This window comes from Ceratotherium simum, chromosome 1, assembly GCF_057802395.1.
Source record: "Ceratotherium simum simum isolate JZ-2026a chromosome 1, ASM5780239v1, whole genome shotgun sequence".
In the NCBI taxonomy this organism is placed as follows: Eukaryota; Metazoa; Chordata; class Mammalia; order Perissodactyla; family Rhinocerotidae; genus Ceratotherium; species Ceratotherium simum.
Genome location: NC_141900.1, coordinates 4608314 through 4622966, shown reverse-complemented (window position 1 = coordinate 4622966; position 14653 = coordinate 4608314). Strand labels below are relative to the sequence as shown.

The window sequence follows — 14653 nt, the reverse complement described above, 5'->3', positions numbered from 1 at the left end:
TTAGGGAGATGCTAGGCCTTGATCTTTGTCATGCTGTTGCCTCCAGAGTCATTAAAAGGTATTCCCCTTCCTATATTTTGTTGTCTCATGCAAATTTTAGATATTACAAGAGAAATAGCCATTCTGATGGGCGTGAGGTGATATCTCATTGTAGTTTTGATTTGCATTTCCCTAATAATTAGTGATAGTGAACATCTTTTCTTATGCCTGTTGGCCACCTATATATCTTCTTTGGAAAAATGCCTGTTCAGATCCTTTGCACCCCTATGTCCACTGCAGCGTTATTCACAATAGCCAAGACTTGGAAGCAACTTAAGTGCTCATCAACGGATGAATGGATAAAGAAGATGTGGTATATATGTACAATGGACTACTACTCAGCCAAAAAAAGATAAAATTCTGCCATATGCGACAACGTGGATGGACCTTGTGGTATTATGCTAAGCAAAATAAGTCAGATGGAGAAAGCCAAATACTCTATGATTTCACTCATATGTGGAAAATAAAACAACAACAACAACAACAAACAAACACGTAGATACAGAGAATAGATTGGTGGTTACCACAGGGGAAGGGGGGAGGGCATAAGGAGTAAAAGGGCACACGTGTATGGTGACAGATGACAATTAGTCTTTGGGTGGTGAACACAATGTAGTCTACACAGCAATTAAAATATAATGATGTACACCTGAAATTTATATAATGTATAAACCAATGTCACCTCAATAAAAAATTAAATTTAAGAAAAGAGAGAAATAGAGGCAAAAGGACCACATACAAAGACACAGCAAAACCGAGTGTTTCCCCGGGGGCCGAGGCCAGATACCCACCCGTTGAAAGTCGGGCTTGTCTAGCAAGGCAGCGAATTTAAACGTGTGAAGAAATTCAGGCAAGTATGCAAGGACGTGGCCGGCTTTGGGAAGCAGGTGGCTGAGCCTGGAGACGACGTCCAGCAGGGAGCCGAGCATGCCACTGGCTTCCGAAGGGATCAGAGTCTCAAAGGAAAAAACACAACACGAAATTACCAACGCTGCACTTTATACCCCCATGAGCATCGTCTGAGCAGCGAAAGCCTGGTTGCTTGATTTAACTCTCCCTGAACTAGAGAGACATCTTTGTTGTGCTGTATGCAAGTCCTCTTCATTCGGGCACATACGGCTCCATGCTTTGGAGCACACTCCATTGCACCAGTCTTGTCAAAACGTAAACCAAGAGCAAACGTGATCTGTTGTTAAAATTCAAATCATTTTCAAAATATTTCTTTTATCTTTGAGGCATGCAAAACAGAAATTTAGGAAGAAGGCCAAAATAAAAACATTCTTATATGTGAAACAATGTCCATTTGTCTACTATTTCCCCATGTTTGTGACATGCACATGTCATGTCCATCCTTCTAACGCCTTTGGGCTGTGTGCGTCAGTGCCCATCGGGCTGTGTGTCGGTGCCCATCAGGCACAGTGTGTGTTAGTGCACATTTTGTAGCTGACGAAACTGAGGCTCAGAGAGGTTCAAGGGCTTCCTGAATTCTCGCAGTTAGAAAGGATGAGGGCCGGGGGTGTAACGTGATTACTTTAGAAATACCAGTCCCCTTTGAAACCCACTTGTGCTATCACCACTCGGCACACCCTGTATTTTCCTTATTATTTGCGGCTTCTCTGTCCTGGAATGTAAATTCCACGGAGGCAGGGACTTTTGCCTGTCATGGTCATTTATGCAGCTATAGGGACTGGAACCGCATCTGGCAGTGTTTCTCGTTTGGTAGGTGTTCATTGGATGAATGGATAAATGAGCAAACGCTGCCTCTTTTCACAAGGAGGGAGGAATCACAGCAAATCCCCCCCCCCCAACCTTATCTGCACAATGAATTTTCACATTTTCCCTCTCAGGCCAAGGCCCTAACTCTCACTACTTCTTACTCTTGCTCATTCGAGTTCTGCGCCTCCACTTAGCCGCTGGCTCTGCAGCTGACCTGCGGGACCAGGTCACAGCTCCGCCTTTCCCATCTGCTAATAATGATGTGGTTCTGTCCTCAGTTAAGACAAGAGAGAGAACTCAGTCAGGGGAAACAGGGTGGAGGCTTTTTTTACTTTTTCTACTCGCCTCTCCAATGGCAGCCGCACTTTAGAAGTGGCACCAGTGACCCTGATTTAGGTTGGGAATGACTGAAATTGAGTCACCGCACCGACAGACCAGATGAACACACCATAGTAATAGAGTGAATTGTGTTTTGCAAAAGGCTTCACAAATTTGTTGTCAATGCAAGAGGCAGTCGGTGGACTGGGGAGTGAGCTACGCTGCGCTGGAGTCCTGTGTTGATGTCTGCCGCTGTGGGCATTTCGGACGGCTCTACCATCTCTGAGCAATGTCACACATCAGCTTCCCTAGAGCCGTGCGTATAGTTTCCCAATAAACAGGAGTGCTGTTATTAACAGTGGTGTCACTTTTACTGCGTCCAGGACACTAACTACAATCCAATATCATTCCTCATGGCTCTTGTCAAAGTAATTATTTGGGCCCTTAGAAGCACTAGTTTCAAATAGATGGCGTTTGTGTGCATAATAGAACGGCCATGAAAATATTGACTCGCCAATATTGCTGTATCTGTTTCCCAAAGAGCATACTGTCAAGTTGGAAGGGGGGGCTGAGGTGAGCAAATGAAGAACAAAACTGGTCTGCGTGTTAGCTGGATGTACTGATTTTACCTGGAGAGAGGTGGCCTTGCAAATTACGGGGACATTTAAGAAATGTTTACCCTCTTGCTTATGGGTCTAAAATGCACTCGTTCTGGAAATTAATATTTGTTCTCAGAATGTGTGTGTGTGTGGCCCGGCATTTACCCAGTGAATTCTTGGAGTTATAGAAGGTAGGGAGACCATAAAGGAAATTGGGCTGGAATGGCAAATCTACCCTTTTCCTGAACCCCAAACTCTTCTCCCTGATTCGGAGCATCTGAAGCCACCTTGCCATGTTTGAACCCCTGGGGCTTCTCTGATTAGCCCAGATGTTGTCTAATCTATTCCTGGGGAGACACTTGGAACAAAATCAGTCCCTAAGGGTAGGGACGAAGTTTCTGGAAATGTAAGTAAAGATTCAAACAGTGGAGGCTGGAAGATGGAGGAACTTCTGGAAAAGACAGAGCCAAGAGCAGGAGACCAGGCTGGGAACCAATGTGCAGCACACAGGCCTTATGTGAAGGGTCCCACCTTCCCTTCTTTTCCACGCACAGTATAATCTTGAGGTTTCTTCAACCCTCCCTGCCCTCACCCCACTGTGTGTGGGAGTAGGGGGGCAGGTAACGAGCTGGTTCACACAGGGTTTGGGGCTTGCCCAGTGTTCCCTTCCAACTGCATACCTTCTCCTGGGCAGGCCCTGGCGGAGATGGGCACGTCACTCTCATGGGACAGAGGCCGTGTGTCCCAGGACGTAACAGGGGGCAGAGAAGGCCACGGCCAAGGAGGTGTGGGAGCAGCTCCTGACTCAGAGGGGCACAGGGAGTGGCCCGGCAGACCCCAGCTTCCCAAGAAGTACTCCAGGATGGTGGTCCTCAAAGAGAGGGGAACCTGGCACCGGGTTAGGTGCTGTTTTTCGTTGTTGGGACTTCCGCATTGACTGTCACCAACACTGTGCCAAATCCCCTGAGGGCCTGACTCCAAGGACCCCCTGAAAGGTCTCCTTGATTCTAAGCCCCGCCCTGGAGTCAGCGCACAGGAGGCGCAGAGACTGGCCGAGGCTGCGGGGTCTGCACCTGTCGGCCCTCCTGCTGCAGTTTACTCATCTATGCGGCCCCTCCGCAGACGTCACCCTGCCCGAGTCAGCCCCCCAGCTGTCACGCCCCGTACCTTGTAAATGAAATTCCGTAGGTTCAGGTTCCGACTCATCAACACAATCAGAGAATACACTTTAGCCCTGGGCAGGCTGCACAGTTCTTTCGTTGCAAACCACGATTTTTCATCCTCAGGAAACACCAGCAGGAGACGAAGAACGTCCTGATCACACCTTCCAGATAAAGCCACCGTAAGGCCACTCCAGAGAACCTGTTTCAAAGCATGAGGGTCAGACATGAATACACATTCAAGGTGTGGCCCCCAGACACAGAGCTTCCTCAGTGATGAGCTCCCTGAAAGCCCATTTTCCCAAAAGACTGAGGATTTACCTGTAGATAGATGGAACCCAACCTCTGTTCTATTTCAAACATTCTGAATGGAAATGTTTCTAAAATGTGCACAGAAGTCTCTGGCTTTTAAGCAATCTGCCCTTTCTGACGACTCGGGAATAGCACTATAAGACCAACCAACCTGCACTCGGCCTGGCCGCCCCCCTCCCCCATGCTGCTCTCATAGGTGGCATTGGTGTCCTTTTCTTCTGACATTAAGTCGGCCTTTGCTTTCAGTTGATCAGCTTTCAATTTTCACTATCGGTGTGAAATCATTTTTTTTTCCTCCATTTCCAAATTGAAAACCAGATTTCCAAGCTTATTTTAATTTTTGAAAAGAAAAAGCAAACAAACTCAGAAGAAAGGACTGAGGACAACTTGTGTTAGTGTCTAGTTTATTCGCATTGCATCCCACGGTACAAGGATCTGAGCTGTGTCCCCGTTGCGTACAACTTTCAATTAATGACCTTTGTGATATGAAAAATTATAAAGCAAAATTTTAAAAATGCACTTCCTGTTGATGTTTATATGCTGATGGGTACGATTTCTGTGAAATGTTCAGGCCAAGCAAGACTCTCAGTGAAAAGGAGCTATTGTTTGTTTACTAGGAACTTTGCGAGAGGGCAGAAGTCAACAGATGCTTTCATATAATGCCATAAAATGCCCTCCAAAATTTGGAATACTGTATTAGTCAGTGTTCTCCAGAGAAACAGAACTGATAGGATATGTATATACAGAGAGAGAGAGATTTTTTTTTTAAGGGATTGGCTCATGTAAATGTTGGGGCTTGGCAAGTCCAAAACCCTGCAGGGTAGGCTGGCAAGCAGGAGACTCAGGAGACCCAGGAGACCCAGGAGAAGTTCATGTTGCAGCTCAGGCCCAAAGGCCATCTGGAGGCAGAATTCCCTCAGTCTTTTAAATCCTTCAACTGATTGGATGAGGCCCACCCACATTATGGAGGGTAATCTGCTTTTCTCAAAGTCTACTGATTTAAACGCTAATCTCATCTAAGAAAATAACTTCACAGGGACTTTTAGACTGGTATTAGACCATATATGTCGGTACCACGGCCCTGCCAACTTGACATATAAAATTAACCACCACAAATGGCTAAGATACTCTAATATGCTGGTGTACATTATGAATCTTTGAGAGAGATATGTTTTCATACCTAATTAACCAAGAATCCCTTTTTTCACATGGGACTTACATGGTGCAAACACATCTTGAGAAAGATTTCCTTACTGCCACTGTTTTCAACCTTGCTCTCTGGAGGGGGAGGGTAGATGCCTTTGTGGGAGAGGGGTTTCAAAGAGGAGGTGGGATGGGTGGGGTATGGACATCCACCCTTTGCTTTGATTAGGGCAGCCCCTCTTTGATCAGTTCCATAAAATGGGATTCTGTATGAAGCTTTCCTTGAAAATGGGATTCATCCAAGCCCACAACTCTGAAGGAGTTGCTCCAAGCTCTGCATGGGCATCAACCAGAACTGGCCGATGACAGTCCCTCTGCGTTTACTGTGGAGCATTGGTCCTAGCTATCATCTAGTGCATCACCAGTGCTCCCCACACAGGATCATATTCGATACGTCTCTTAGAATTTAGTCCCAGGGCAAAAATACTTGTCTTAAAAATTGCGTACATCTCTTTAAACCAAATAGAGGAGATCCCGTGCGCCATCCTACGGAAACTCCACAGCCACCTCACACACAAAAGCAATGCCCTGCGGCACATTTGTTTTCACTCCTTCTCTGTGGTTTTCCCAACTTTACTCCCTACCCTTTTTAAATCTCACTCTGTCCATTTTTCCTGTTTGAAAGGCACCTGAAGCAGGTGGCAGCAGGTGGGGAATAAGAAAACAAAGATAACACTCAGTTTGGTTGGGCTGGAAATATCCTTTTCAAAGTAAAACAAGCATCTTTCAACTTAGGCTTTGCTTAGGCTGATATAGCCAATTATCAGAAAGACGGATGCCAAGTTGTTGATGCAAGTCCTACACATCCATGTTTGGCTTGGAAAATGGCAAGGAGCCAAGGACCCAGGGCAGACAGCTCCCCACCACTGTGAGTCTGGCATGCACACACACACACACACACACACACACACACACTCAGAGAATTAGATATTTACTTGGGTTCACTAACTCCCTTTAAAAATGAAGATGATCCCTAGGAGAGGTATTTGCATTTGTAGCAGGAGCTTGTTTACTGGGCATCTGCCGGAACCCTAATTGTGTTCAGAACAGCGCCTCAAACATGGTCTTGATTTTGCCCAGCTCATAATTTGAGCCTCAGAGGTGCAGGGAAGCACTGAAAGGGATTGCTGTTCTCAGCCTAATTATGACTAGAAAGGAAACACTGACAGTGACGTGGAAGAACTGGAAATATCAGGGGAAAGTGAGTAGGCCATATCAGAGTTTGTGAAAGCAAAGTGAAAACTCAATCCTACGCATGTCAGAGAGGAGCAGTGTGGCTCTCTGCTCCCAGTGCCCCGCTGAGCTCAGATCTGCTCACACGATGAAGAGGCATGAACAAGAGCGAGTATCAGAGGGTAGGAGAAAGCTCTGAGGATCCTGCCTGGAAGGACTGATGCCGCATGGTGGAAAGATGGTGGGAAGGAGCTAGGAAAGATCCAGAGTAAGGCCCACTCCAGCTGGATGCTAACTCCACTCTTACTGTGTGATCGCCCAAAAGTTACTAAATGTCGATAAGCCTCAGTTTCTTCGTCTTTACAATGGAGGAGACAATAAGACCCAAAAGGACTCCACGGGGTTGCTGTGAGAATTAAATGAGATCCTTGTGTCGGGTACTCAGCACAGGGAACGGTGTGGCTGAGTGCCCAGTCAATACTGTTATTATGGGTAGGAGACTAGCAGCAAAACATAGTTTTGACTTACAGGAAATTTGAAGAAAGATGAATAAGAATTAGATGGATTTATTCATTGAAAATGATTAAATTTAAGAAAACGCGAGAGAAGAGGTAAAGCTCATTAATTCTCTCTGTCTCCATTTCCAGTACCCTTTCCCCCCTCATGGCTTCAGACGAGACAATGGTTCTACTATCTACACTTTTTAAGAAGTTATGGAGGAAAGGAAGACTACACTAGTTTTATTTCTTAAAGTAGACATTAGAAATTACCAACAGGTAATAATAACATCAATGCCTGGAAGAGTTGTGATCATGAGCATTGAAGAAAACAGCAAATGCCAGAACCCGTGTTGATAGAGTCACCATAAATGAGCCGTGTCAATGCAAAGTAATCTTCTTTTGACAGCAAAGTTATTAGGCTAGTAAGTTACCAGGACCCCAGGCAGACATGCTGTGGCTGATTTAAGAGCCCAAACAAAGTGACAAACGTGTGTTGGTTGGCACCTTCGTAGGCCATGGCCATCTTTCTGCATTAATGACTTGAATGAAAATGTGGAAGATATGCTCATTTCCTTCGTGACTGGCAAAGTTGAGAGAGACAAATGATACTTTGCAAAGTAGAGTCAGGATTAAAAATACATTGAAGGTTAGAATAATTGGCCAAAACTATCAAGAAGTACTTTTGCAGAGATCAGTGCAAATCCCAAAACTTAGGTTCAAAACTATTTACTTATGTACAAGTAGAAAAGATGTACCCCATCAGAAACAGCAATTTACTGCTTTTTTTTTTTAACAGTTGGTGGAGGATCTGAGGTGCCCTGGATTAAAAGACCGTAAACTCCAGCCTGATGATGTGGTGATGGGGTTGCAGGAACAGTGTGGAACTCACAGCCTCGGATGAGCTCCCTCCAGGATAAGACACTCCACGTGACTGGTGGTGTCTTCCAGGGGACAGCTGGCCAAATTCCTCTGCATGGGCCAGGAACCCTTGACTCCAGTCACACGTTAATTATTTGTTTTCTCACAAGGAAGGAAAAAAAAACCCAGAATGAGCAGCTTTTGACGGGTGTCTACTCTGAAGTGAGTTATACCAAGAAAACTGTTGCAGCTTTTCAGAAGACAAACTTCGTGTGCTATAACAAACTGAACGCGTGATGTTGGCTAAATTCCTGTAAGGAATCTCTCTTGTCACAACTTGCCCCAGACAGCTGTTAAAGATGCCGACAGAACCGGCCTCAAGTAAGACAGGGAAATTTGGCCAGATTGACCAAATGCAATCATTTCTGCCAAGAGAAATAACAAAACGTCTCAGAATACCTTTCCCTTTGAGAAGCCTCCTAAAACAGATCAGAACTCTCTGGATGCCACTCTCCCCACCTTCCTCCATAAGAATCCTGGGAGGATTGTGGAAAATGTTCATCCCCAAGGCCATCCAAATGCACAAAGCTGTTTGGAGTTGAAAGTAAAGAGACAGTAGACAGACCCTTTGATTGCTCTCTCAACTGATTTCATCCTGACTCTGACCTCATTGTTAATTTTAAAAGAAGAACAATCTGGCCTAGCACAAACAAGGAGGTCCCCGTTGATTTGGAGCCTGCAACACGGTATTGCACGATAAGATGCACAGGTGCTTCTCAGGGCGGGTGGAGGGATTCAAGCCCGGGATGAAAGCAGGCAAGATGGGCTCCAGGGTCCAACACGCCCCGCGTCTGTGATTTTGGTTTTCATTGGGAGTTGCTGGTGTTAGGGAATGGAGCCCGGGAGAGAAAGGAACTTCCCAGGGGTGCCCACAGCAGGTGCTCTGGAGCCAGAACAGGGGGCCGGAAAGGAAAATGGCACCAGGTCAACAGCTCAGCCTGCCTTCACCTCCTTTAGCTCATTCCCGCCTCTGGCCCTTTGACCCAATGCCCCCAACTCTGTCACTCTCTCACATAGCTCTTTACAGCCAATCCTTTCTCATCATTCCCATCTGAGCCCCAATGTCACATCCTCAGGGTGGCTCCCGTGACCACCTGTCCCCACCACTGACTTGTCACCCTTACATGTGCTTCACAGAACTTGGTTGCGCATCACATGTCTATTTATTTAGCGTGTCACCCCCAGAGCACATTTGCTCCCTCAGAGCAGAGCTTAGGGCCCCAGCTTCTATAAGCACGCCTGATGGATAAGAAGATTTGAAGTGAATGAATGAATGAGGGTCTTGTAGTGTTTTCAGGGCCCCAGTGCCACTGACAAGTACTCTCTGAGGGCCACCAGCAGCTGGACAGAGAATTGGATGTGATGAATTTGCAATCTGATGGAAAGTAAGGTGGAGAAGCCCAGGGAGAAAGATATTGAAAAGTTACTACAAATAATACAGTGCTGACACCCTGACAATCTAGAAAAAGTGAGAGCCCCGAAATGTCATCTCCTAACTGAACATAAATTCATTACCTAGGGTCTGTAGATACATGTGGGTTCATGGATATACTTAGCTATCAAAGCGAATAACTTCATTATCTATTTGAATAGCAAGAGCGCAAGCTTTTGAATACCCCTCGTAATTACCTAGGTATCCGGCTATTTAGATGACCATAACGACTTACACTGTCAAAGAGGCAGAGGAAGACACACGAACGTAAAAAAGCACTGCACAACCATCCACATGGCAATATCTCCTCACAGGACAAGGCTTCTCGGGGCACAGCCCTCCCACCATAGAGCATCAGCGACACCCGGTGGCCGCCCGCTTAATTGGGCAGCAACTATCAAAAACAGTCAAGTTCACACCCAAGAAGTTCATAAGGCTTTGAATTTGAAAAAGACCCCAGAAGTTAGCTAACCCGACCCTTCTCTTAAAGCCTCGCTAGTCAGCCACCTAAATTAATTCAGTCACTTCTCCACTCCCCTATTACAAGTTCTAGTAACTGAAGATTTCAAACCAAAGCTAATCGCTATTTACACATAAGGCCACGTATGAGGTGTTCTCCTCACCCCACCTTCATCCCTGACATGCATATGTGGTGTTCAGTAAGCCACCTCTGACATTTTCCCTCAAAGACAGATACTCAGTGACCCACCATAAATAAACTGGTAATGCTATAATTTGAATTTAGGGTTCCTAACATCTAATCTATTAACTCTTAATTGATCTCCCTGTCAAGGCTTGCATTTAACCCCAATTAACTAGAATTGATGTGAAATTAAATGTCTATTGGGGCCCAGTTGATTGTCAGTAAATATGTTCACTTGAGAGCCATCTTAATGTTTACTGCTTCTGGAAGGTTTCCTGTACAAAGGTACAGGAAAGTGAAACCCAACTGTAAGTGCTGAAAGGGTATCTCAGAAAAGTACCTGCTAGGGATCCAGGTGATACCTGCTGTGGTCAACGTGAAATTCACCTGTCCCATCCTCCGTGGACAAACACATCTCAACACCACCCAGCACACAGTCCTCCTCTCCTTGACTTACTGCAGAAAGCAGAGTGAGCACCTCAACATGACACTCTTCTGAGACCAACGCATCCGGCTCACCTTCATACCCAATCACCACAGACATCAAGAGAGTGGTTCAGAGCCCTTTAATGGTTCTGTAATTTTTATTTCCGTTGCCTTAGTCAGTGCTTCTCAACCACCTTGGAGATGACACAGCTGTAATGACCTGTTTGCTTTCACAATAAGCCACTACCACAGTATACTGTCAGATTGTACAGTTATTCTCTACTTAGAGGAAATCATAGGTGATGTTTAGATTTTTAGATGTTTTTGTTTTCATATATTTTTGAGAATTTTACAACCCCTACTTAACCAAGCAGGACCCCCTTGGGGTATCACGCATCAGGGTTGGAAACTGCTAAAATCAGTATCATCACCAATTTTATCATTTCTGAACCCAATCAAGACAGTATGATGCAATTCAAGACCCCAAGGTTTCAGCCTCAGACAATGACCCCCTTTGGTTCAGCTCGGCCTCTCATTTCCTTTCTGCCTCCAGTTATATCATTTGCACAGCGACCCACTCCCCCAGGGCGGGAGGAGAAGAGGAGAGCACAAGAGAACGACGTGAGGCCAGCAGCTCGCTGGGAAAGAGAGGGAGAAGCAGCAGACTGTACCTTTGAATGGGAAATATTGGCTTCTAAAATGCTATTGATCGTTTCATCTGAGATGTGGACAGAAGATCGAAGCTCCTCAGTTAACTTGGTGATGTTCTTCATCAAATCTTTTACTTTTACATCTGAAAAATATTGAAAAGGAAGGAAATTTTATAATAATAAGTGTCTGGGCTATTACAAACTGTGAAAACAAAATGTGATATTAAAACCTGGCAAGGATAGCTTTCTCAACTATGCCAAGCCCATAATAAACACTAAATGAAGACATATCTCACGTCTCTAGCAAGAACTGGGATAATTTATACTAAAAGTAAAACAAAACCCCAGGTTAGTGGTATTTCCTGGTCACTTGCTTACTCTCTCTATGACCTGTATATTTCAAGTTCTTCTCTAGAAAGAGGTTTTTCTTAGGGAACAGTGACCAACTGCTGCAGGAAACTCACTTCTCTCCACGTATCTACTTATCTCACTTTTTCTACCCAGAGCAGGATCACTTAAGGGTTTGCCAGAATTCTTCAGACTTGAGGTATTGATGCAATGAGGGCTGTATGAACTGTACAGATCAAACAGATGGGGAAACAGAGACTCGTGGATACCGGTGTCTTGCCCAGGGAGGCAGGGCCAGGGCAGAACCCAGACCACGGAAGTTTCTCTTCCTTCCTCCCCTTGGTGTTTGTACCCAGGATTTTAGGACTTTACTTCTTGACCCGAAATACATCAGACTAGCCAATTTCTAAATTGTTATTTATCACATATAGCATAACTTTTCCCTTAAATGTTTTATTTTTATATTTGTGTGAGAAACTAAATTTAATTTTTAATCAAGCAAACTTGGAGGAACCACATACTTACTCTCAGTTACTGTGAACCTGCTAAGAAAAGTCATAATGGGATTCCCAGACAGCAAAGTCTTCTCAAGGCTTTGGGCCAACCTAAAATGGCAGAAAATTAAAGCTAATTGAGGCAAGATAAAACACCAGAAACAATGTTGGAGGGAATAATACAGCCTCAGTTCCCAGGAGATGAGCTAGATAACAGGATCACATTTCCATAAAATTCCTCCGATAATTAGACACACAATGTCTCCTGACGCTCTCTGTGTGCGAATACCCATTAACATCACAACTCCAATATTTCCTCCTCAGAGCCCCTGCCAGGCAAGATGAGTCAGGGGAATAAGGATGCATAATAAATGGCTTCTCATAAATGTGAAAAGAATGGGTGGAATAGATCATAGAATGTAAGAGAAATTAGGATATCAAGAAGTGAGATGAGCATCATTCTTTCTGTGAATAAGTCATTTGCAGAATACAAAGTGCCTGATTCCCTCTTCCAGTGGTTTACACTTTGAGAATACAGAACAAATTAATCCAATATGAAGGGAATTTGAAAAATCTTTGACTGTTCTTACAGAACATATTAATGCCATATTGTAATCTCGTATCTTGACATTCTGATCTAATATCTTGATCACCAATAAAGCTAGCCTTAGAGCTAATGCTACTCTCACATTTACAATTTAAAAACTTAAAGTCATGGAAAACTTTGATGTTTAGAAAATATATGCATTAATATGTATGTTAATAGTATGTGGCATACATTATTATCTGAAATTCATAATTTAAAAATGCAAGACATCTTCTTTATGAAGAAAAATACTACAGAAGGGAGGAGCGCCAAGCCAGAGCGTACGTGTGCATGCGCTGCCGAGTCGAGTCCAGCACGGGCTGGCAGTCACAGTCCCGCTCCGTGACATTTTCCAAGTTGCTCTTGAAGATTTCCAAGGTGCTAGAAAGATTCCTGCTAAGACTTTCACAATTTAGCTGATGGGGTGAGGACCATATCTTTTCCATCTCCTGGAAAACATAGCAATGGTATAGTTAGAAACATACATACTTGTTTGTGTGGGCACGAGTCTGGTTTCAAGATAAATGCAGGGCCGGCCCTGTGGCTTGGTGGTTAAGTGCGCGCGCTGCAATGCTGGTGGCCCGGGTTCGGATCCCGGGTGCGCATCGAGGCACCACTTCTCCGTCCATCCTGAGGCCGAGTCCCACATACAGCAACTAGAAGGATGTGCAGCTATGACATACAACTATCTACTGGGGCTTTGGGGGGAAAAAATAAAATAAATAAAATCTTTAAAAAAAAAAAAAAAAAAAAAAAAAGATAAATGCACACCCTCACTGAGTATTCCACGTATTGTACGTTTGCAGCTCATTTCCCTTAGTCTCAAGAAACGTAACATAGAAGACTGAGGATGTACAATCACGGCTGATTGTTCCTGTGCATTGCAGAAAAGCAGGAGGAGCCTGTGGCTGGGAAACAGGAGAGCCCACATTTCACCCCGGCTCTGTCATTTACCAGCCAGGCAAGGTGGCATGTTCGCCAAGGCGTGACAGAGAGCAAGTGCCACCCAACCGATGACCTGGCGTGTGGCCTTCTGGAGCTCTCTCCTGGTTGAAAACTGAAGCTTTTCAAAATTCCCAGCCGTAAAACCAATGAGTGAAAGAAATTGTGTGTGGCTGTCTGTACGCAGAGCTGAGTCTGCCCTGCCTTGAAGGTCAGCAGTGCAGCCGAAGGTTCCCTGTCCTCCCCTCTGCAGGGGGAGGGGTTCCTAGGACTTCGAGGAGCCTAGTGGGAAACCCCTGGTCTGGGCCCAACTCTAAGATTCCATGGACATCTCAGCATATTCTTACAAGCCTTAACCAGTTTTATAAAAGACTAATCATTTTGCAAAAAAATCTTTTAGAATAATACCTATAAATTGATAAAAATGTAAAATATTTATCATATGTAAAACTAAGTGACAAGTACAGGTAGTTTAAAATCTAAAACAACCCAAAAAAGCAGCACACTTATTTATGTGCACAGACGTACGTGTAAATCCATGTACAGTCCCTGGACACAGCAATTCTGCTGCGTGTAATTTAGTTTACAGCATCAGAATTTATTTATTTCATCGTATTTTATTTATATCACTGGATTCTTCCTGATGCTGGAAGCACAGTCTCAGGTTACCCTGATTACAGGAAAGCATCAAATGTAAGTCGACACTTACATAATAGTTCTGCTAAACAAAACTCCTAAATATTTTTCTCAAAACCATTAGTTTCTCTTGCAAATGGAAATGATGGATCATTCAGGTGAGCAGAGAGAGCTAAAAAATATATGCTCCAAGGAAAGGTAAATGTGAAGAGTACTGAAATGTCGAGACAGAGGGACGCTGAGCTCTGGGGTCCTCCCTGCAGTGGGTCACCGGGCACCACTGAGCGGGATCTGTGTGGAGAGGGGACACTTCTCAGGAACTGAGGAGCATTAACACACGATCAAAGCAAGCAGACTCTGGCCCCATCACCACCACCACGGAACCTCTGAACACGACAGAGGAGGGGAGCTGACCCAGCCGGCGGATCGTCACACAGCACGGCACCTCTTGACTCTAAATCGTCTATTATTATGGTTCCCTTTCCAAGTCCACTTTTTTCCCAAATAATCTGGGGGTGAAGCTTGAACAGAAGTGAATTCATTCATTCATTCATTCAG

At 44.7% G+C, this 14653-nt stretch overlaps 1 protein-coding gene across 1 annotated transcript in view; it reads right to left on the bottom strand.

Annotated features, from left to right (window-relative positions):
* ABCA13 (ATP binding cassette subfamily A member 13) overlaps positions 1-14653 on the bottom strand; it is a 420155-nt gene that overhangs the window by 290226 nt on the left and 115276 nt on the right. The window contains 5 exon segments of the mRNA XM_004438384.2: positions 831-995; positions 3840-4034; positions 11111-11232; positions 11963-12042; positions 12803-12966. Of these exon segments, the coding sequence (XP_004438441.2) occupies positions 831-995; positions 3840-4034; positions 11111-11232; positions 11963-12042; positions 12803-12966 (726 nt within the window).